Genomic DNA, 25,393 nt, shown 5'->3' with positions numbered 1-25,393 from the left:
AAAATATGAATTAGCAGGAATAGGACGGGCCTTGCACAGGGCCAATAAAGAGTTACTGTTTCATTCAGGAATCATTTAAATATTTGTAAATCTTGGTTAAATCTCAAATATTTTGCATCAGCAGGGTAGAAATACATGTATATCGTAGATCAAGGTGGGTTTTTAAGATCAGAAAATGTTAGTATTTGTCAGACCTCCTTTAACACACAGAGCTCTTCTGATGAGTCTGTTTAACGGGGGGCAGTGTGGTGAGGTCCTGGGCTTCTCACACTGGCTCCAGACACATTCACTACTGAAGAAGGATCTCTGAGGGAAACATGTTTGGAAGTCACTGGTATGAGATCTGCCAGAGACCTGCTTTTTCTCACCATAAACTATTTTCATGTAATTCATATTGGATTATTAGGCTCGAGCACGAATGTGCGAGGAGGACCAGTCAGGTTTATTGTATTTCTACAATTTTGGTGAAAATGGCAAAAATCAGGCAGTAAATAATAATGTATACACAATTGGTATTGAGCTCTAATTTTGAGTGAAGCTCGCGAGAAAAAAGAATGAAAGACGGCTCAGTAGCTCCAACTCAAAAATTGATTTACATTGCACCAATGGAGGCCTGGCCCAGAAAAATGTCATCATAGACAAATGAAACTTAATGTACAAAATAGGCCAGGTCAGGACATGTAAAACAAAAATACAAGAAATGGGCCATATTGGATCAAACCCAGGATTTACAAAATAATTTATCATAAACTTTTGACATCAAAAACACTCCAAACTTGGCCAAAAGACACAAAACACATGTGCAATAAAAGGTTAGATTTTAAATAAAATCCTGGCCATGGTCAGTTCCTATCTCTGACTTGAAGACTATTTTGAATCAAAATATGCCCAAAATTAAGCCCTTGTAAACAAACTTGTCGAAGGGTTTTCATCTGATAGACTCCAAACTGAGGCAGGCAGGACATATTTGGGGTCGAAAGTTGTTTTTAAACTTTAACTTTAAATTTAAGCTTCAGGGTAATGAGACACAATTATTTTCTTTGTCATAGACTAATGAAATTTGGTACACACACCCTTTATGTGAACAAAAAGTCCATTAGGAGATTATAGGGACCATTCCTTAACACTGATATAAAGGCGGACATTTTAAATATAATTATACAGATGTCCAAAATCTAGCAGCTGCACTTTAACAAACTTCTCCTAGGATTTTTATCCAATGGACCCCATACTGAGGCAGCATCATCAGGACATACCTCCGATCAGAAGTTGTTAAAAATTTACATACGTTTCACTGCAAAGTTAAAATGAGCCACAAACATTTATTTCCAACGTGACACTGGAAATATTGAATGTCATGTCAAGGCAGGGTTGATAGACAGCCCTCCCACTGAACGTGCTGTTCTACGGTCATTGCTTGAAGTTTTAATAAAGAATTTATATTCCAACAGTATGGGGTCATATTTCAGTGCATTGTCAATTTTAGGCATAGCTGTGTTTATAGAGAATGGATAGAACCTAGTAAGAGATGAAAGAGACTGAAATATAGCTTATTGAGCTTCATAATAAAATAAATTACCACCAATTTTGTATATATGGTACTGTATATATTTCACATTATCTTTGTGTAGGTCTGTCCTTCCGTCTTTGCACTCAACATTATAAAAGCCCTTTTCAGACAATGTTGTTAAGGAGAGTGGGTGGCTTCAGCAGACACTCTTAAACTCAGCTCCCACATGTTTTTATACAGATCCACTGTCTGCACCTATGTGGTCGCTGTGACCTTGGGCCCTGTTTCAGTCCAGGTACAAAATGTGCCAGACAGAAAACTGGAGATCAGGAAGAGGAAGCAGCAATGATAAGATTAACTGTGAGAAAAATGTATCCCAATTATAACCACATCAGTCATTTTCATACAGTGAGTGTTATGAGCTATGGGGATGTGTTCTCATACGTGAATCGGTTGGTAAATGTGTTGTATTTGTCCATGAACTACAAAAAAACATTGTCAATAGATCAGGCATAACGTTAAATCAATGGAAACTGATTTTGAAAGGAGGAAGTAGGTATTTAAATCTACCTAACTTCTTCTTAGCTTTCACAAACTCTGTTACAAATCGCTAGTATTCACATGCATGGATTTTGGTCTCCTGCACACCTTTTCGGAAAGTTTTTTTCAGGCAGTGAAACAGGGAAAAAATATATTTACTATTACTATTTACTATTTATTAGGTTGGTACTGTAGCTTTAAGGCTTTAAGGCCCTTGACTAGTGAGGTTATTTTTAGAACAAGGTACCTCTTCAGATTATTTTTAATATTAAGTGGTTTGTACAGTAACATTTGAGGTTTAAACATAATCTTAATCTAAATTTAACTTGGGAAACCTAGTCTACTTCTGCAAAATACAAAGTCAAGTAACCAAGTGGTCCACAGCTACACAGTAACAAAACAATATCAGTGTGAAAATAAGCCCTTCCTGGGTCACTCTTATCTAATACGCTACTTTGGCTTTGGCTCGCAGCACCGAACATCACGTATAAAGTATAACAGTTTAGAAGAGTCCTGATCTTTCCCAGCTCTTCCTGTGACAGCCTGAGTGGGTAGAAGCAGTAAACCTGAAGACCCTGCGTAGTATCTCTGCTGGGTCCCTGGCATCCGGACTTGGGATCTGTCTTTAAAAGGATCTAAAGTAAATCCTGTTTTTCCTGGAGACGTCCTTATGTGTTTGGTGTATCCTCTCTATCTGATCTACGCCCACTACTACAGCATCATTTCCATTCAGTTTTATTATGTCATTTCGAATATAAACATTTTGATCATCTTTAACTACAGCCACTTGTCTGCTGGATCAAAATCACTGCATGCAAATCACTTGTGTTTACCCAGGGCTACGAAACTGCTGTTATTCTGTTATGCATCGCAAGAACATTTGGAAGAAAGTATAAACACAAATATCTTTAAAGGGCCCATATTACACTATTTTCTCATTTGTTATAATGATGCTTCCTCATTAAAAATATACCTGAAGTTGTGTTTTGTTTCATTCACACATGTTTAACACACAAACCCTGCATATTTAGAGTTCTTCTTTCAAATAGAAAACACTCTGTTCCACCTTGTGATGTCATGTGGTAATACAGGAAGTGCTCCATTGTGTTTTTAAACTCCACACACCTTCACTAGAATCATTTGGATAATTTCAGCCCTGGAAGGGCCAGTCTTTACTGAAGAAACAAACAAACAAAAAATCTGCTGGTAATTTGAAAGCTACCTCTCCATGACATCAAGGTGAAGCAGAGCATTTTAAGATGTAGAGACACTAATAATAAAGGATTACTCAAACATGTGTGAATGAAACAAAATCCATATCTAGCGATGTTTTTTGAGGAGGTAACAACATTATAACATGGCTTAAAACTCACAGATAGTACATTTTATGTACTATAGAATCTTTAACAAAGCTCAAATGCAACAGCTCAGATGAAAAAGTGTAACAGCTAAAGCAGCACTATATGTAACGTTTCCATTATCTACTTTTTGCAAATGTTCCATGGCATTAAACGTATCTATGTCGTGTTTATTTTATTATGGCTGTTTTCAACTTGGCCCGGTAGTGCATGCTTGTCTGGATGGACAGAAATAGGTTTAATGTCATTCTGTGAAACATTTCAGTTAAAGCAATAACATCTCTATGGAAACAAACATGTGACAGAACCTCCATGAAAAAAGCTGCACAGTGCACCTTTGTGGCATGACAATGAATAAATGAATCACAGCCCACTGGAAGCAGATCCTTTCCTCTAGAGACCCCAATCAGGTAATTATATTCATTTGAATACTGTTATGGTTACAGTAAACACAATGAAGCACTTTGATTAGAGCTTTGTTTGTGTTGAAAGAAACAATTTGTGGTAAAACACACTGGCTGCATTAGCCGTGCAAAACTCCCCGTATGTCCAGGGCATGATTCACAGTCGACAGATGTGTGAACAGTGTTGTGTAAGTGAAAAGTGCCTTTACAAACCTGACAGTGTGCAGCTTTAGGAAGTCTGCCCCTGTGCATGAGAAGAGACTTAAACACATGTCTGAAGAGAACAGGGTGATTGATTTCCCATCAGCCCCAGCGCGGGTCTCTGCTCTGCTTCAGCTGTTGGATGGCAGGGCGGATGGACCACTGCCAATACTAATGTTTACACCAAGAGCAACAACTGCTCCACACGCAGTCACACTGGATTAACCGTCCCGGGACATGGGGGTCTGAGAGGGGGAAGACAACAGGACAGGTGCACGGAGGAGAGAGAGACACAGGAGGCCATATGGGATCCAACTTACTTTTAATTTAGTATGTTTACCCAGATTAACAAAACCCAGACGGCCAATTCAAACGATGGTCCTATTAGAATAAAGTCACGAGGCTGTTTACATCTGTGCTTGTTAATGACTCCCTATTTTATCTCAGAACGTCCCCCATGAGGATTTCATGTTTTCTTACAGATTATGGCTCAAGATCAAGTTCAAACATTAGTAAACTTCAAATATTTTAATCTCATATATACACTCACAATAATTACATATATTCCTACATCTAAAGATTTGACATTCTTGCTTCTATTGATGCATTTTTTCATAGTAAAAGTCATTTCTACAGAAAGTTTCTGTTGTTTTGTGACAGGTATACGTTACATTTGCTCATTTTACACTAGGCTTGTTATTTCCCATGATGCCTTCTGCCACTGTCACCTTACAAAAGCTTACAAGAGTCTCAATACACAAGAACAAGACGATGCTAGTCCTAATACTGCCTTCATTATAAATTCCCATCTCCTCATTCTACAAGTGTGCGATTAGAAGTCAGCTTTGATTCGACAGAATGCGGGGATGTTCGTGGAGGAGCTCAAGTCTCCACTGAGTGCATTAGGAAGATGAGGAAGATGCTAATGAACAGGAGGTCAGTGGTTCAAGTCTCCAATGGGCCGGTGTGCTGTAATGCAGCACTTAACCTGCGCTGGCTTATTACATAGAGCAGCTGTGTGAGAGTGGTTCAGGGGAGAAGGAGGAAAGTGAATATGAAGTGAATCTAACATACAGAGAGTGGTATAGTCTACACTGGTTTGGTCCGGTGTCACAGCAAGATGGTTGAAGTTTGAATTCCCAGTCTGTCTCTTTTCTTAGTTGAGTTGGGATGCTTTGTGGGTTTTATCCATGGGTTTTAGAATGATGAAACTTTGGAAGTGCCGTAGAAATCAACAATTCAAAATAATTTACCTATTCTATCTTCTGAATCATCAAAAGTCCAAATATTGCCACCAAAAGAAAGCAGGAACCTATTTTTTCCCCCAATAAGGCTATGGCAATGCGAATGAGCAGGTCAAATATGAGGAACTCACAAATAGTTTATGATCTAACACATTAAATACCACATTTTGTAACATGCTTTACATCATTACATTCAACCTATTCACAGAAGCAAGATGGATGCCCAAGTACTCAATGACAGTACTAGTGTAACCAACTTTGAGTCAGCTTCAAATTGAGCAACCAAAAAGTTTAAAAGCATCGACAAACTGAATATGAATATGTTCTGAGTTAATCCAAGCCCAACACTATGGATTATCTGCATTTGGCCTCCATCAGAAAAGTAAATTAATGCAAATAACAATTACATTACATATTTCTGGTTTATTTCACCCTTTACCCCTTCACAGTATTTCTTTATGTTGGGTAGGCAGAGTGATAATAAGTCTCCAGAGCAGTTTATAGTTGACCTAGACTTACCTTTTCCCTTTTTTTTGTCTGAGATCTAAATTAAGTATGCAAAGTAACCCGCCACAAGCCATTAATCTTGTTCAAGCAGGAGAACAAAATAGCATTTCTGTTGCTTTCAGTACCGTTTACCCTAGTTGCAGACTGATAAAGGTACTTTGTGTGTACGGGTGTGGTAGCAGTGAAGAGGAAGCCGCCCTGTATTCTGATCTCCATAAGCGCAATTCAAAAGCCACTCCTGCTGCTGCCGACCTTGACTTGAAAAGGTTAGTGCTTGTTTTGCTCAGATAAAGTCCATAGTGGGCCTCATTGTTCCATAACAAAAATGAGAAATCTCGCCAACTCAGAAACAGGAGGCAATTAAAAAGGCCGCAGGAAGTTCTCTTCTTCTCTGCCTTTAACTTTAAACACTACAAACAATCATCTTCTGTTTTTCCAACTGGGCTTTGCTCCAACAATTAGCAATGTTAGTAAACAACACTCACACATGCAAACGACTTTTAAATTATATATAATTTTTTACTTTTTGTTAAAGCTACCATCTGTAATTAGATTTGCCAGTCAGCCCCTTTTGTATTCTCACTTATCACCACTAGATGCTACCTACGTACTTCAGTCTGATCATGTGCATCTCTGACCTGAGAGAAGACGACAAGAGAGAGCACAGGTGAGTCTGAAAAAGGCCAGGTCAGGTCAAATAACAACTAAATTAGAATACAGTTGTCCCTCACTATAACACAGTTCCCCTTTTGTGATCTCGCTGTTTCACACATTTTTTTAGTGCAATTTTGTATGTTTATTTTTTTTACAGTATATGAGCGTGCATCTTGTTCTGCATCCTGATTGACTGAGGGACTGTAGACTATTGTCCATCAGTCTCCTCTGTGCTGTGTCTTCTCCTGTACAGTACAGAATGTGTTCAAACAAATTTACATAAATGTTGGATCGCAGTGTGACTCTGAAGTGCTGTATGTTTGCAAGTTTTCTCCCCAGCAAAACCCATAATGTCAATGAAACTTTCTGCACCGACAAAGGCGCCTACGAAGGTTTGAACTTTGAGAGAGTTTAAACAAGAGAGAAATGTGAGAAAATGTTAATGCCTGTGTGAGAAAAGTGTATAAAGTGTGTGGTGAGGGGTTTTACAGCTGCAAAACATATAGAATATTTGTCAAAAATAAAGCTGACTACTTTGCAGATTTAGACCATAACCCCCGCGATAAACGAGTGATCACTGCACAAGGTCTGCTTTAATGAGAGTGATCGTCCTACAACTAGAATGCTAGCAGTCCTCTTCTAATTTTGATCACTGCATATTGTAATTGCGTGATTGTTGGTTGTAAACTGGAAGCAGCGTTACCATCGTGCTATAGTGTGGACTGAATGAAGAATGGAGCACTGTAATGCACTTTGAGAAGCTAACCACAATTATATAACAGGCCAGGCCACAACGGTGCATTTTCTTGTCATTTTTCGAGCTTGCAGAATCCCAACCCCAGACATTTGTATTGATTCTTCTGTGGCTGCTGTGTCTTGCAGGTGCTCTGTCTCTCTCTCTTTTTCCTCTCTTTCTCTCCCTCCCTGCAGCTGTTCAGACTATATGGCAGTGCTCACAGCCCACTGGACCCTGGCAGCCACCGAGCCCTGTCAGATCGTCTCGGTAACGATGTCCTGGATCCTGTTCAACAAATCCCAAGTCATCCGTCAATGGGACAGAGAACCCTCCCACCCCCTCACCCCACCCCTCCCACCTACCACTGCAAACCCGGGCCCAGACACCTCCCATTCAGAGACAGAAGAGGGCGCCAAGCTTTTCATGGGCTCAGAAAAGCAGCCTGTAACCAAACCATCCTCTTCCACAGTAGGAGAAGGTAAGGGGTGATCCATCATTTGAGTCCCAGGATGATTTTTAAACTATGGGGTAGTGATAGGACATCGGCTGACCATTCACAGACAGGAAAGGGGCAGGAGTGCGTTCACCTTAAGTGTCCCGCAGAGGGGTTAAGTCATGGAGCGAGTTAACAATCAAACAGTGAGGGTTGACAGGAAAGCTGTGTGTTGTGCATGTGGATTGGAGAAGAGTTAAGACTTTAGAGGAAGATCTGGTGGCGATGATGAAAAGTGCTTTGTTTAAGTTCAGGAAATTTATATTGGAAGTATTTTTCTTTGTTTTTACTCAGACAACATAAAATAAATGTTTGTCATATCTTCCAGCTGAACAGAAAGATAGACCACATTGAGAGAGTTGGTCATGATAGTGAGAATCATTTATAAGCTTGTTGCTAGGTTTGCCTCAGAAAGAAAATCAGTTACATTTGCCCTAAAGATTAGTAGGAGAGCTGAAATGCACAAGTTCTTAATCACAAAAAAAGAATAGAAAATGCTGAGTAATGCCAAACACACTTTAATCACATAAAAGCTGGTTCAATGGCTTGTCCTTAAAGCCCTGTTCAAAAGCCCTGATGTTTAATAGAAACATTCACAGTGACTTCAAACTGTTTCTGACAAAGACCAATCCTTTATGTAACAATCCTCTGACGGAGACATCATGATGTAATCTGTTTGTTGAGACACATGACATCTCTCTCTCTCTCTCTCTCTGTCTTTCTCTCTGTCTTTCTCTCTTTCTCTCTCTGTCTCTCCCTCTGTCTCTCTCTTGTCTCTCTTCTCTCTCTCTCTGTCTCTCTCTTCTCTCTCTCTTGTCTCTCTGTCTCTCTCTCTCCCTGCTTCTCTTTTTTCTCTCCGTGTCTCTCTCTATCTCTCTCGTTCTCTCTCTCTTTCTCTATCTCTCTCTGTCTGTCTCTCTGTCTGTCTCTGTCTTCTCTCTCTCTCTCTCCTCTCTGTGTCTCTCTCTCTCTCTTACTCTCTCTTTGTTTCTCTCTTCTCTCTCCCTGTGTCTCTCTCTCTGTCTCTCTTTCTCTCTCTCTCTTCTCTCTGTCTCTCTCTCTCTCTCTGTAGGTCTCTCTCTCTCTGTCTCTCTCTCTCTTTTCTTTCTCTCTTCTCTCTGTGTCTCTCTCTCTGTCTCTTCTCTTTCTCTCTTCTCTCTGTATCTCTCTCTCTCTCTTTCTGTCTCTCTCTCTTCTCTCTCTGTCTGTCTCTCTCTCTTCTCTCTTTCTTTCATAGCCTAAAACTTCTTCAAAGTACAAAAGACCAGAAATGAGAGATAGCTTTATGTCTCTGCACTTCTATTCTGTTCAGATAAAATGTTTTCTGAAAACAACACAAGTACAAAGTGTTACACGGGTGAATGTCGGTGCTTCAATGCCACAAACAGTTTCACAACTTCATTCACATGTTAATTTAAACTCTTCACTTATTTGCTACAAGGGACCCAAAACATGTCAAGTACACTTCAGAAAAACATCTGGAGCTGTGTACCTCATGGTTAGTGGTTCAAGAACGTGCCAAATGTGTGTATATGCTACTTTGCATACTTCTAATACAATGACAAAGGTAACTTGTCCTTTCATTTATAGTCACTGTCATAAACTCTTCTGTAAACAAGGCATTAGTGTGCAGTTTTCTCTTTTTGCCTTACCTTTTTCAGTTTGGCATGATTTACATCACAACACGCAGTAGCAGGAGTTTATGTTGTGTGAGTCAGTGACCGTTGGGCACCTTTCAAACTAAAATATGGGTGTCACTTGGAGGAGCTCTGTGATGAACCATAGCAGCAGGAGGAGGACAGCTCTCTGTGAATCATCTCCTGCCTTCTGCTGCACAAAATGACAAATTAAGCTTGAAGTTTGATTATATTTGTGGCTTGTGTTCCCATACTGTCGGATCCACACAGTTAGGAGAGAGGGAGAAACAATAAGAAGGTCATTCACTGTGATGAAGTGGCTTTTTTGCTATATGTAGACTTCAGCCACAGTATGGTAGGCCTGTTATGTGTCGAGCACTTGCACTATACCCCATGTGAAAAGTCGATTGCTCCGTTCCACACTGACGCGTTTGGAAGTGTCTATCATCATTTAATTGCAGTACAAAGTGATGCTATGGTCCTGGTACATGTCAGAGGACCAGTGGCCTAATAAAAAAGTCTGCAGCCTCTGACGGTTTAGTTCAAGCTTGGGCTGTGTAATTTAGCCTCATGTCTCTGTGGGGATGGGGACAATGATGTTATAATTCACTTGGTATCGGCCTTATTCAGGAACTTGCCAAGGATGCTGCCATTATCTTTGTAGTAGTAAGATTTGCATAGGGCTGCCAGTCTCAACAGCAGATAAGTTATGTATACAGTACTACAAAGCTGTTCTTAAGCCACTCAGAGAAATGGTGCATTGTTGAACATTTACACAAATCAGCCTACTTTATGTAATGTTTCAGCAGCAAGACTTGCCCCTACTTCTCCACTGAAATGAATACAATACAATAGTAAACTACTGTGAACTAGTGATTCACTGGTTCTGTCACTTTCACTAGTGATTAATTGTTTGCCTGGACTCAAAATAGCTGCCCACTGTCTGTTCTCTATAGACAGTTAAAACTGAATTTGTCTGATTGGACAGGAGCTGGAAATGTGTGTAGGAGACCACCAGCTTGTTTCAGATCTCCCATAATCCTCTGCTGCTACTACCATGACTCATTCTGGCATGTCTTTTGAGTTTTGGAGATGACAGCTCAACAGTAGCTGGCATCTCCTCAACAAGGCCCTGGCACAAAGGAGGTTCTCAGTAACAGGATAACATCTGGGTAAGAAGCCATTGTTTGTACAGTTGGTCGTCCAGAGACAGCACAAGACACAGTGAGACATGTATTTACTTTTACGCACACATGAGTGATCGTTAAATCCCCTATAAAAAATGCATGAAAACGATGTGAGGTTCAATGATAACGACTTTAGAATTACACTTGAAAAAGCTATAAACAAACCTATGCAGACTCTGTTGGACTGTTGGAGCTGTTGGCTCACCCAGTCAGTTAAACATGTCGGCTGTGAAGCACGCTGGGTAAAATATGTAAAGAAAATGGTTCAAACAAGAGTGAATGAAACAGTTACAGTAAAAAAGGATGGACATATTGTGGACAATTTAAAAGGAGTAAATAGGAGTTTAGGGTAAGATATCCTATAGAGGGGGCTCATTCTATTGAACTCAATGGTAAAATACATTTTCAGTATTAAATTAATAGTTAAAACTGTGACAAAACTGTGACAAAACCTTGCGGTTACTAAATTAGTCCCATAATAAAATCTGTATCCATACACACAGGCTACATGCTGTTTTTTTCACCCACATCATTCACTATCCTCCAGACACCGTGTTATGTCATGGCACCCTGATGTAAACTATGTCAGAGTAAATAACCTTTCACCCCTTCTCTCCACTGACCAATCACCATGACAACTGGCATCTCATTTTTCTCAAATTGGGCTGGTTGCATTCGGGGAACAGCAGAGGATTGTGGGTAAAAAAAAAAAAAAACTCTATTTGCTGTAAAAACGTCTTTCATTTGGTGCCAGAGAAACCAGTGTGTCTTTGTGTCTCTGTGCAAATATGAGCACTAGCTTTAGCAAACATTGCAAAGTGCGTCAAAGTTTTTCCCACCTTCTTGAACGTGGGACCGTCCTGAGCAGGGTGAGAGCAGAGGTGGTACTTTTGGATTGATCTGGCTTTAATGGCACCATTGTGGGATGATCCATGACTTCTGCCACCCGGACACTGGGTGATTTATGGTTCAGGGCTCTGTGTTGTTTGGGACGAGTACAGCTCTGAGATGTTCACGCCAATTCCAGTGCAAGACATGCTTTGCAATATGGGCAGTGGTACTTCTTTTATACGTGCATAGGGTTTTCTTCTTTCTTTTAGGTCTGTGTCTATTGAGATGTTATTATTTTGCCTGCAATGTTCCACAGTATGGCATAACTTAGAAGTAGATGTAGGTGTGAGTAGGTGACACCCAAGAGTCTATGCCAAGAGTCTAGGTCAGACATGTGGAGATGCAACCATTCACTGTAAGAATATATGTTTTTTTCTACATATTTTTAGTAGATTTTTTTTGTTCCAATACATATCACAATAGAAACAAAAAAATGTTATCAATCAACCTGGGAATGGGCTTTGGTCTTGTCCAAATGCTCTGTCAAGGCTATAGTACCAATGACCCATTTCCATCACTTCAATGAGTGCCAAGGAACTGCAGAAGTTACTTGGGGCCACACAATCTCAAAAATACAACACAAAGCTACATCGCTGTGTCCGTTTCTATCTATATCTGTTTGTCTTAATGTTCTAAATATCTATTATTGTGTGTTATTGCTGGTTATGTTATTTGATGGTCTGGAATTCAGTCAATGTCCATCTTTTTTGGACTAAATCTGACCTTTGACCTTTCGCACAACCCTGACTTGTTGTATTTGATTTGGGGGTTATTCTGGTTGTCTCTATTCCTTCTCCATTGACTGCATAAGTTTGATCTCACCGGGGTCTCGCAGACAGACAGATGCTGCGTTCGATGTGTGTCTTTGAAATGCTAATGCAGCTCTTCTTTTTCCAAGCTTTTTAATGCCGTATTGAGCGCAGACGAAACAGCAGGAGCTACAGTAAAAGAGATGGGAGACGATGCTTACTAACGCACTATTCTATGCCTTACAAGAAGACCTACTTTAATCAAGGAAGAACAATGCAATCTCAAGTGAAGTCGGGATCTGCTGACAGGAGGGCTGAGGCTAGATAACAAAAAAAGATTGGCATGTATGAAATAAAACGTTTGCATTTTATTATGACAAATATTTGATTTACAACTGCTTTTAACTGTTCATGAAGGAGTAGGCTAATTATTTAGATATTAATGCTGCAGCCAGAAAGGGGTCGAATACCTTGTCCAATGGCACAAAGGCAGTGTGAGCTGAGAGGAACTATGAAACGTTCAGAAATAAGGTTACGAAACGACTCAATTGCCACCGTTTTAATTATCTGACATTCAGATTTTGGGTTATTAGTAACATAAATCCATATTCTGTTAAACAAATGTACAGTATAGGCTATTTTCTACAAGCTGAAAATGAACTTTTTTGGTTATTTATGTCTCTGTGTTCTCTGTATGCTGTAGTTTTCCAATAGAGCAAACAGGGCCGGCCCTAGCTTTCAGGGGGCCCTAAGCTGAATTTGTCTCTGGGGCCCCTGACAGTGGATGCCTCCTGGCTCAGCTAGTGGTGATTCACGTTTGACAAACTTATGGCTCAGCTCTCATCACCTTAGCCAGTTGTATTTGTATTTATATGACCAACATCAGACTGAAAACATCCAAAATGTCACAACTACCATAGTCACAATAACAGTAGACAAACATATAAGGAGATCAAGATTTTTAACATTCTAGACATTTTTTCTTTGTTTCTGCTGGATTCTAATGTGTTCCAGTTGGCGACAGTCGGCTTAAATTTACCTGAAGGGTCCTTGCATAGGTGTAAACACATAGCTGCCCTCACCTCTGCCCGACTCAAAAACAAATAGGCAACAAGTAGGCAGCTACTCTAGATATACAACAAATGTAATTGTTTTAAAGGGATATTTAAGCTGCTGTAAACACACAAGCCCTGTGTCCAATAAAACGTTATATATCATGTTATTTTCTATATAAATGTATGGGCTCTTGGGGGCCCTGTGCTGGCCTCGGGGCCCTAACCAGCTGCTTAGTCTGCTTATAGGCTGGACCGGCCCTGACAGCAAAAGCCACAAAACTTCATAAACTTGAGTGATCAGTTTGCATTTTAACATTATATATAAGCCATATGAAAGTGCGTATAGTGGAGCAGGTGCTCTTATTGTGAAGTTTAGAGCTGAAGGGTCAGAGCAGAGATGGATGGGGGTGTCGGATGTCTCTGGCTTGTGTCTGCTGTCAGTGAAGTGAGGAACACCAGAGTATATGAAACAGAGGGGACTGTGTAAAAGGCGGTTCTTGGCAGGGCACATACAGTATTCCAGATGTATTTAATAATAAAAGTGAATAGATCCGAGTGAGGGATTCTCTAAACATCCTGCACTGATAGGACTTGTGGTCTAAGTGAGGACTTCCTCTTATGATTTATGAGACATTTGGCTTGTTCCTGTGCAAAAATGAACTGTAAGTTTGTAGACACTGTCAGTTAAGTATATGCAGTGCTTTAGGTCTCATATAATGTGGCTCTACACATTTCTGGTGTTAAAGTTCAAACACCACTGTAACACTTTTATGCTTTTAATCATGTTGTTATCTTATTTCTTCATCAAAACCTTAGTGTGGTAAAAGAGGTGATCCCAGAATGTTCATATTAGGAAGAAGTACAGTTCATAAAAGTTACCAAATGTTTCAGAGTCAAACTGTTAACATGCTTTTACTTCTGTTAGTTCATTGGTATCTTTTTCCTAAGACTTAAGTAAAGTGACTGTGCATTTCAGTAGAACAGAAACTTAGTCTTCTCCCTATGATATCTCCCCGGGCCAGCCCCGGCTGACATCATTAAGTTAATGATTCATGGATACAACCTATTGTATTTGTTTATCTTTGCATGAACCCTGTCTAGTGTTTGCTTGTTGGAGCAGTTATTTCAACACTTTTGCTGACACATAGGTGTTATTTTCTGATATAAAGTGGAGAGAGCTCGTAGAGATCCTGTCAGGAGAAGACATGGCCCCAACTCTGGTGAGTCGGCATCACATTTGTTTTTTTGTTTTTAAGTGATTTATCTAGTATTTATAGGAAAGTTCAGGAGTAGTTTGTGCATGTTTTGCTAACAGTTGCTCTTAGTGTATAGGCTAAATTTATCAATATTAAATGGTTTTAGAAGCTTATTTCTTGACTCAAACTCAGAATTGTGTACCAATCCAAATTTCAGAATTATTACACTTATTTTGTTACTGTTAATTTATGTATTTCTTTTATAGTTTGACAACCCTCCAAAGCCTGGGGACCTGATTGAGATTCACAGAGGGGTTTATGAACACTGGGCAATCTACGTTGGACAAAATGAAGTGGTCCATTTGATCCCACCAAGTAAGTGATATGTTTTAAAATAACATTTGACAAGAAAAACACTTTGGAAGTAGTGGAGTACTATATGTTAAAGCAGTTAGTAAGACCATATACATTGAGATTCAAGTTATACCCATAATATTTGTATGAATAACTTTGGTATTGGTTACAAATACATTAAGGTGGTCCTCCTTAATGGTCTGGGACTCCTGCTATCATGGCATTATTTGTATGTTCATATGGCATGGGATATGACTCATCTCTAAAAGTTAAAACCTAACTTAAACTACGTAGAGTCAGACCAGTTAAATCCAGAACTCTAACTTTATTTTTCAAAACATTATGTCCCTATAATACAATAATACTAATCTAACACCACATGTCCTTTTCCCCCGTAGCCCATACGGAGGATGACGTGTTGGGGCTTGGTAGTCTTGTGCAGTACTTTGACAGCAGCAGTGCGGAGGTGAAGTGTGAGAAGATCTGGGATGTAGTGGGTCAGGACCAATATCATGTCAACAACCTGCTGGACCACAAATACCAACCCCAGCACCGGAACAAAATCGTGAGGGATGCCCTGAAGCTGGTGGGACGGGTGCTGCCCTATAATGTGGCTAGATACAACTGTGAACACTTTGTCACAGACCTGCGCTATGGAAAAGCAGAGTCCAGACAGGTGAGGCTAGTCCAGAACAAAAACCAACAAGTGCACTTCACAGAACACTAGCAGGTCCACTTCAGATAACAGTATTGTAAAATGTGTGTTAATTTGCTTTTGGGGAAAATCTATTTGTAATTTTTCTGATTGAGATTTTGAGATTCAGTCTGGAAAGATTATTCACATTGGAGAAGAGACTGAAATCTAAACCGTTCCCATGCTTTTCAAGTTAAGTGTTGTTTTTTGTCATTTCTGTTTAGCATAATAAGATCATTTGTTTTTCGCTTTTTGATTTGCTAATTGTGACCATTCCAACTGCAATAGTAGCTCATCATTGTGATTTGTCTATGATATGAGTAACAAGGATATTGAAATTGCACAGGGTGGAACAATACAAAGACTATTTAAATGTGAAGTGAAAGAGTTGGTTAATTGGATTTGACGCTTAAACAAATAACAACTTTACTTGTTTTGATCTTAGTCCTCTGTCTCCGCTCGCAGCTGATGAGCTGATCACACGCTGTCAGAGCCACAACAATAGGCCAGACTCACACACTCCAGTCCAGAGGAGAAGCAGATGTCTTTCTGAATAAAATCTGATTAGGAAAACTCTCCAGACAAAAAATAGCTGATTATAAACATGAAAAATAATTTTACATCCAGTCCTTGACACTGGATAAAAGTTGTTGACAAATGTAACAGGTGATCTTAGGAATCACACCTCCTGTTACAGCTCATAGTTGAAGACCAAGCAGAAATGAGCTATATTAAGTGTATATTTGTGTGTCTTCTAGGTGAACAATGCCATTGCGGTCGGAGGGGCAGCAGTAGCAGGAGTAGCAGCGGTCGCACTGGGAGCAGCTCTGTTTGCTTCTGTTCTCAAATACAGCAACAAAGACGACAATGATGATTAAAGTGTTTCTCTGGACTGTTTTGATAAAAGTTTAAATGCATTACGATGTCAAGATTATCTGGTTCATCATGAATAGCAGTGATTATTCAGATTATAGTCAAAATAATTTGAGAACTTGATTGAAGTTTGTCTGATAATGTAGAAATGGTCATGTATTTTACAGTGTGAATGAATATGAATATAGGATTTATCTATTGTTTGGTAAATATGTGTAAGTCATTATAAAGTTGTGATGTTTCTTCTAAAAACTTGGTACATTGTTTTTTACAGTTGTAACATAACAATGGCTTGGAAATATTGTGATTTTGTTTTGTCCCTGGTTTACTAATGTGGTATTCCCACCAGTTTCAGGTCAATAAGTTGAACAAGGTTGTGTATGTATTCAGGTTGTGTGGGTTGTGAGCATTTCCTTTCTATTAGCTACTCGTCTTATGATGTCAGTCCTTTAATGTAGTTGGAAAATACTTGCACAGTAGGCTAATTAAAGGCTTGTCACGCACTCTTTATGATTGGTTGCCCCAGTGGCATTGAAGATAGAAGCAGGTTGGTAGATCAAGTCCTCAAGCTCTCCACACCAAACATACAAAAAGCCTGACAGATGCACTGAGAATGGCACATGTATAGAAGTACATGTATGCTGAGTGATCACTGTATGTGAACATTTATTACATTAGTTCAGTGTTGGCACATGACAGTGGAACAGGTGGATGCAGCTGGGACCATCCCAGAGGCTAACACAGCGCCCCCCATTGTTCCAGAGGTCACCTCCAGAGCCCCATGAAATCAATGGGTCCCCAAGGGAGACCTATAGGCGTATATCACACATATCACACATGATAAAATATGGACTCATTCCAGTTACAGCCATAAAAACATGATGATACATACAGAACATTCCATTAGAGGAGACTTGCAAAGAGACTTGTAAATTGACATGCAAAGTGCAATGAAACAAAGTTCGATTACAAAATGATTGCTGATTCGCTGATTAGAAAGACACATATTTTCTAATTAAATTGTCCTTGTTTTAGACAAAATGGGAAACTATAATTTTTTTTGTTTAGTTTTTGGTAAGATATACAAAGAATATATTTGCTCACGCATAAAGTTCCTGACTTGTCACTTGACTTGTGGCCCATATTCCCAAACAGAAAGAGGGCCACACGTTGGGCCCTCTACAATACATCTTCAATCTGGACAAAGCTGTCATTGACTCTTGTCTTTGCACCTGCTACAGTCGCACAGAGCCTCTTCCTGTGCGTCCCAAAAAGGGAACAACCTCTTACAAGCTCCTTGGATGCCAGAAAAGTCAACAAAAAGCAGCGAGTTTAACTTAGGAGGGTTTTGTGCGAGGAGAGAAGGGAACAGAGCTGGCATCAGGACTGTAGCTGGACCACATAAAGAGCAGAGACGTGGTTTTGGAGATGTTGTGCTTCGGGACCACCCCAAACGAGAGGTTTTGGACGGGGCCCGGCGGTCAGGTGGCTCCCCCTCCTCTGAGCATACAAAGAGGAAAGTGTTTCGGAAAGCTTAGGAGGAGATTAGAATAAGAATGCCCCAGTTAATGATGTGTGCAGTTTTAAAGACAAATCCATTAGTAAAAAGTTATTACAATACAAAGCCTGTTTTTTATTGAAAGACTCACACGGAATTTAAAACACAGAATCACAACAACAGGGTCCATGTCCCATAGGCCTATATTCTCTGACTGTTTTAGTAAAGTATCAAAACTAAACCACGACACAAAACTAAAGTGAACATAGGCACAGTTATGTTATATGATCATCTATTTGTTTGAATCGTAAACCAGTCTAATGGCCTAACCTGTTCAGAATTGGGCTGCACAGGTACACATGTTCTACCTAAGCCAGATATCTCTACGCAGTCAATCAAACTACAGGGCACTGACCATACGTGTCTTTTTGACTGCGTTTTGCATTTGGAGTAGGCGGCATAGCTGAGCAGCCCGGCAGAGAGAGGGGGAAAAAAAGAAAGAATGAAAGAGAGAAGAGTCTTTGAAGAAGAAGTGCTCAGAAAAGCACTATTTTAAAGTTGGATGGCACATCACAGACTGCACTGCTCCAGTCCTGCCTGTTTAAGGAATAAGACCTACTGCAGTGGCATCCAAAACCAGCGCTGAGCTTCTGGGCCTAATTACCCTCCACAAAGTTTAGACTGGCACAAAGAAGCAGGGAAAGAGAAACGGGCTCATATTAACACGAACATGATTCAATAAATTAGCATGAACTTTTAGACCAGCATCTCTTGTCTACGCCGTAATGACACGTGGCGTTTATGTGCTCAGCTGCAGTCTTTTGCCTTCACGTTTTATTTCTTAGTCTAACTGCTAACTGAACTTTGCGAAATTGAGTCAAACACAAACAGATCAGTTCATATTTTCGCAACATACTGGACGATACTCAACAGTTTGTTTATCTTTGTCGAGAAAGCCTAAACATGGGTCGAATCCTCTGTCTCCTTGAACTCTGCTGGCTCTACAATGCTGCGTGTTCCGTCTGGTTTCTGTGGCTAACCCATTGCCTCAGTCTATTGTTGTATATTGTTTCTTTTCATAAACAGAGCTGTATGGAGATATATTTGCGTGAAGATAATAGCAGCACATACCAGCCTGTGTACACTCCTGACGTCCAGAGGCAGGCGGCGGTGACACAGAGCAGCTCAGTCCTGTGGGCTCTTGACATGTTAGCGCTCCATATGTGTAGAAAGCCATGACCACAGGCATTTCCTTTTAGTTTTTCTCTACAAACTGGAGCATTAACCCCGTATTGTGTTTTGATGTTAAATTAGAAAAAAAAATGAAGAGAAAGAGCTGAAAAATAAGTGCTACAAATGCTCTGTGATTGGTGGGCTGGTACTGGGACGATTTGACCACTTTGCCCCAAGACAGCTGTGGTTATACAAACTTATCAAATACACTGCCTGGACAAAAAAAAAAAAAAAAAGTCATACTAATATTTCGTTGGACCGCGTTTAGCTTTGATTACGGTGCGCAGTCACTGTGGCATTGTTTCGATTTCGCTTCTGCAATGTCGCAAGATTTATTTCCATCCAGTGTTGCATTAATTTCTCCCCAAGATGTTGCATTGATGATGGTCGAGTCTGACGCTGCACAAAGCTTCTCCAGCACATCTCAAAGATTCTCAATGGGGTTAAGGTCTGGACTCTATGGCCAATCCATGTGTGAAAATGATGTCTCATGCCCCTGAATCACTCTGTCACAATTTGAGCCCGATGAATCCTGGCATTGTGATCTTGGAATATGCGCGTGCCGGAATAACCTGGTCATTCAGTATATTCAGGTGTCAGCTGACCTCATTCTTTGAGCACAGACTGTTGCTGAATCTAGACCAACTTCAGGAGGCTCGTACCTATTTGCTTGGTTAAATCCAGGTAGCGACTTTTTTTTTTTTTTTTTGGCCAGGCAGTGTATGATGGCATTGAATACAGATATTTAGTTTTAGTTTATGAATTATTACTTTGGACTGGATTGCGTTTTTAGACAGTCTTTATATAAATGTACACTGTCATTAAAGGGCCAATATTACGCTATTTTCTGATTTATGTTATAATGCACTTTCCTCATCAAAAACATACCTGGAGTTGTGTTTTGTTTCATTCACACATGTTTAGCACACAAACCCTGCATAACACTCTGTTCCACTTTGTGATGTCATGTGGTAATACAGGAAGTGCCCCACTGTGTTTTTAAACTCCATACACCTTCACTAGAATCATTTGGATGATTTCAGCCCTAGAATTTCCCATCTCTACTAAGCAAAAGGTAAAAGGTCGCTGTTAACTTGAAAACTACCACTTCATGATATCACAAGTTGGAACAGAGCATTTTGAGCTTTGGAGATTAATAGACTAGCTTTACTCAGACATGTGTTGTTGAAACAAAACACAACTCCAGGTATTTTTTTGATGAGGTAACAACATTCTAACATGGAGTAAAGCTCACAAGAGTCAATTTTGTGTAATGTAGGACCTTTACGTGATTATATGTTTAAATGTCACGAATAATTAAAACAGATTTGTGGTTTATTTTCATTATAAACCAAAACTCCTGACATAAATTGCGCTGAAATGTTGAAAATTAGTAACTAAATTGATTTATATGAAGTTGCCTCCACATTACATTCCTAAGTACAAGTGAATGCGACTCTTTCTGAACAGACCTCTGCCTCTCATCACTGGCCCCATTTTCCTATACAGTCTATGGTCTGTGTGTTTGCTCGAGTGAGGCTACAGAGATATAACGGCACATGTTTATTTCCTATGGCTTCCTGAGTAAACCCTCTCCATCAGTTTAACAGCGGTGGATTCACACAGAGCACAAATATCAGACTGAAATAGACCCGGAGCAACAGCAGAGGCCTGTGTCTCTCCTCAATGAACTAAATGTTTCGGAAACACAAATAAAAACCTTGTTGCATTGACAAATTTGCTTCTCTACCCCCCACTGATCCATTACAGGGCTGCATGCTAACCTGAGCGTGAGCACTATTGATAACATACAACATGGGCATTGAGGGAGAGAGGATTTTCAAAACAGTTTTCATTCAGTGTTTATGAAATATAAACTGACCAGACGTGTGATATGTGATATTAAAAGTGCTTTGAGGTCCAGATTTTTATGCTACACTTGGCTTCGTTTAAATCAGAATTTCACGCACATTGGAAAACAGCTAAATTTTTTCTTTTTTTCTTTCAAATCTAAGAAAATATACAAAATAAAATCTAACAACACATTTTTTAAGCCTGCGATCAATACACGTCTCCATGGTACTGTTTAGGTGTTTGATTTTCAACTAAAAAGATGAATGTGACTAACAGAATTTTGTTTTAAAAGCTCACAGTGTATTTTAACAGAGCTTCAGACAGAACAGTACCTCTAGCTAGCTTTACCTCCTCAAGGAATGACGATGACATCACTTGAAATGTATGCTATATAACTACATATCTATAGAACATAATAAGACAGTTGTAATTAGAGGTTTTTCCAGCAGATGCCACCAAAACATTGGACAAAACATTTTTCTGCATTCCATTCATTTCCAAAGTGATCAGATAATACTTTTTCAAACTAATATCAAACTGGTCAAATATCACAAATCACTAGTATAACTTTATAATCATATGTCTACATTTTCTTGGAGAAGTCTAACTCTTTCCCATGCCTTTCTGTGGTTGGTTTTGTCAGTTGCTTCATATGTCATAAAGTTTTGGTTTATTTCCTTTGCATTTCAAACAGCCATAAAACTGACACCAACGTCTGACCAAAACAAAAAAAACAAAACAAAACAAGCGACAAATCATTGCTTTATGTGGCTGCGGTCTCTTTGCAAACCCACATTTCTTCTCACTCCCCGAAAACCCTCAAAAGTGAAGACAGAATAAAAGAATAATTCATAAAGTACTTAAAAAGGGAAAAACTTCACAGGGCCCATACCACTGTCTCACGTTCTCATAGTTGGGTTTTCTGTGACGTGCGATGAGCTGGAGGGGATTATTGTTGAAGCTAACCCCAATATTATAGCATTACAGTCAGACAGAGAGACTCCTAGTGCTACAGCAGCACTATTACCCTGCGGCTGGGGAGCTGGAGAGGCTGTGATAGGGGGAGTAGCCTGGGTCCATTTAAAATTGTCAACAGGGAAGGAAGACAAAGTGTCAATAAGTGCCAATACAGAGCCAATGCAGAGCCAATACAAAGCCAATACAGAGTTAATACAGAGTTAATACAAAGCCAATACAGAGTTAATACAGAGCAAATACAGAGCAAATACAGAGCCAATACAGAGCTAATACAGAGCCAAATACTTTTGATTGGATTTTTTTCTCTCATTCATTTTTTACCACTGGCTTCTATATTTAATTTTAGCTGGGAAATATCCTCCCACAACCCCCATCTAGTAGCTAAACGTTCCAGGGGCCTTGACAAATAACATTTACAGGCCTATATGCCTTTTACAACTGGACAAAATACAATAAGATAAACTGGATACCGCCCTCTGCTTTGAGCAGATGCATGTACACTACATCATTGTGAGAATCAGTAGATAACAAATGGACAAACTGAAAATGATTGAAACTGTTAAATACCTTACTTTTCAGGTGTTCTCAATATAAAGGATCTCTGAGGCAAGTGTTTCATTCATAAAAACGCAGCTTTTGAGGGATGACTTTTCGGTCTTTGTCTCCCTCTGGTGGTTACGATGGGTACTACATCTAGAAACTGGATAATGGAAAAACAGTAAAATGGCTCCATCTTGTGGTCAGATAAAATAATAATTTAATTTGTGTTTGACGTGACACGAGTTAAACATTAGATGGCGCTATAAGACATAATTAAATTTAAGACAATTATCTCAGAATGACAACAGACCTATCAAACTCGCTGGTAGGACAATGAACAAACTTGAAGAGAAACCAAGTGCTGTCACCTAATGGGTCTGTGTAACTATGATTTACTGTGACAGGCTGACTAGACTAATTGAGCAATAATGACAGACACAAAAGTAAACATTGCGCACACTCACCCAATAATTTTCCAAAATAACTTTGAATGAAGCCTTGTAGCCTTGCAGTTTTAACACAGTGGATACTTTTTAAATAATTAATTCAACTAGACACGTAACAATAGGCTGCATGTGATGATAACGAGTTAAAACACACGGATTCTAAACTAAAAGGAAGGCTCTACTGTTCTTTACCCACTGCTGATGGGGGAGAAGAGGAGACATATTTTGCTGAATGAATTTGACCACGCCCCCTCTCACCTCCACGCCTTCCCATTGGCTCCTGTCTCATTCCCATCCTCGTGGTGGCTGTTCTTCCTTTGAGTCTTTATGTTTTGATCAAACTCACTTCAAACTCCAGTCATTCCTCCAGTTCATTCACAGACACTTTTCGCCTCTTGTCTCCGGGACTCTGTGATGAACTCCATAGACCCTCTCCACCCGCACCACCACCAGCACAGCAGCCACCACAGCCACGCTACAGCCCATCCTGCAGCCCACCCTGCGCCCTCCAAAGGTGAGGACATGACCGCGGTTTACTGTGACAACCTCAGCTCCATGTACCACCACCAGCAGAGTGTCCAGAGCGCGCAAAGGCCCCCGGGATACGGCCCTCACGCGCTCGGGGACTACACCTCGTCAACCAACCCGTACCTGTGGCTCAATGGGCCGGCGGTGAACTCCACATCTGCCGCGTACCTGCACCACGGCAGCAGCCCGGGCCCGTTCATCCCTCCTGCGTACGGCTCTCAGAGGCAGTTCATCACTAACTCGCCCGGGTTTGGGGGCACGGATCTCGGATGGTTGTCAATAGCGAGTCAGGAGGAGCTGCTGAAGCTGGTGCGCCCGCCGTACTCTTACTCCGCGCTCATTGCCATGGCCATCCAAAACGCTCACGACAAAAAGCTGACGCTGAGCCAGATTTACCAGTACGTGGCGGATAATTTTCCCTTTTATAAAAAGAGCAAAGCGGGTTGGCAGAACTCAATCCGGCACAACCTGTCTCTGAACGACTGCTTCAAGAAGGTGCCACGGGACGAGGACGACCCAGGTGCGTAAAACAACTCCACTCTCTGTTTGGAGCAGGTTTTCCTTTTATTCATCATCAGTCATTTTACACTGGATAAAATAAAAGTGAATTATTTATCAATAGCATTCTATTGATAAATAAAGTAAGCTTGACTTTATTATTTAGATGGTAAAAATGTTTGGTGCTTGATCTTAAAAACTGAATGAAAAGTTCAGAGCCTGAAGAGGTGAAAGTGAAGGGCAATCCAAAAATGATTTTAAGAAATGTAAGGCTTGTGTTTGATTTTTAATAAACATTTATTTAAATTAAATTGCACATATTTGCACAAAAATCTGCACATGTAGGTCCTGTCACTACTTTTCCATTCACACACAGGGATTTAAGATTGAATGGATGTAAAATCAAACGCACCTGTTAAAATAGTTTTCAACATTGCAAAGGTATTTATAATAATTATAAATGGCTTTTAATTGTCAATAAAAATGGCATTATGTTAAATTTGCTCTACAAAATTACAAACTGAGCACCAAGAATATTTATGCCAACAGCTCTTTATTTTTTAATTATCTGCGACAATTGAATCATTTGATGAATTTAAATCTATTGTAATTTTCCAACTGACTTTTTATTTCACCACATTAAAATTGTGCAATAATATTTGTATCTGTTGACTTGTATTAATGATTATTTAAACCAAATGCATTTCAAGCGTTTTCTTCTCATACGTCTCCTCTTCTGCAGGTAAAGGGAACTACTGGACACTGGACCCAAACTGTGAGAAAATGTTTGACAACGGGAACTTCAGGAGGAAAAGAAAGCGGTGCTCAGACCCCAGCTCCTCTGGACCCGTGTCTTCTGTAAGCGCCTCTAAAGTCCAAGACGTCCCAGAGCGGCCTGGGGGAGTGGGGTCCTCCCTCAAGTCCCCCGACAGCCCCCCATCTCTGCTGGGACAGTCCTCTCCTGAAATGGAAGACCACCACCAAAACCACAAGGGACATGCAGCCAACTCACCGTGTTTTAACAACTTCTACAGCGCCATGTCCAGCCTCAGCTCTCCCAATAGATCACAGGGGACAATTGGACTGGTCAATGAATTGGCCAATAGGAACATTACAGCAGCCCTGTCTCCTTACCACACTTCCCACAATGCACCACAGCAGCAACAGGACGTTACTGCGGCCACAGAGCACGGGGACTCGAGCTTGCACTTCAATAGAGGAGTTTACTACAATACACTCAGCAGTGGAGGACAGAGTGGACAATTTAATGGACATTTTTATAATAGTTTTAGTGTCAACAGCTTGATCTACCCACGAGATGGATCTGAGCTTTAGGAGACACTCACAGAGACTCATGAAAAGAAAAGTTTGGAGCAAAATTTAAAACATGATATTTTTATAATAGGTTAATATGGTCTTCCACTTTTTCAAATTCCAAATGATTTGACTAATTTGGAATTTCATTATTTCAACAAATATCAAGACATTTGAAAGGCAGTGAACAGTGGAAATTACAAATGAAATCAAGTCCTTTT

General features: G+C 40.0%; 2 protein-coding genes across 3 annotated transcripts; both read left to right on the top strand.

The window, feature by feature from the left end:
- Positions 1-14,236: 14,236 nt before the first annotated feature.
- Positions 14,237-17,858, top strand: LOC117391089 (phospholipase A and acyltransferase 3-like). 2 transcript variants are annotated; one of them, XM_055231334.1, is made up of 4 exons: positions 14,237-14,386; positions 14,629-14,737; positions 15,115-15,398; positions 16,175-16,805. In XM_055231334.1, exons 1-4 carry the CDS (start codon positions 14,372-14,374, stop codon positions 16,286-16,288), a joined length of 522 nt encoding a protein of 173 aa, XP_055087309.1. In that variant the 5' UTR covers positions 14,237-14,371; the 3' UTR covers positions 16,289-16,805. The 2 variants fall into 2 exon arrangements, with proteins under 2 accessions (XP_055087309.1, XP_033844796.1); XM_033988905.2 differs by having other exon boundaries at positions 14,240-14,386; positions 15,115-15,392; positions 16,169-17,858.
- Positions 17,859-23,177: 5,319 nt separating this feature from the next.
- On the top strand, positions 23,178-25,193 carry foxi2 (forkhead box I2). The gene is made up of 2 exons (XM_033988537.2): positions 23,178-23,880; positions 24,601-25,193. Exons 1-2 carry the CDS (start codon positions 23,247-23,249, stop codon positions 25,191-25,193), a joined length of 1,227 nt encoding a protein of 408 aa, XP_033844428.1. The 5' UTR covers positions 23,178-23,246.
- Positions 25,194-25,393: the final 200 nt, after the last annotated feature.

Source organism: Periophthalmus magnuspinnatus, chromosome 22, assembly GCF_009829125.3.
Source record: "Periophthalmus magnuspinnatus isolate fPerMag1 chromosome 22, fPerMag1.2.pri, whole genome shotgun sequence".
Classification (NCBI taxonomy): Eukaryota; Metazoa; Chordata; class Actinopteri; order Gobiiformes; family Gobiidae; genus Periophthalmus; species Periophthalmus magnuspinnatus.
Note: the sequence above shows the minus strand (reverse complement) of the source record. Positions and strands in the feature narration are given on the sequence as shown.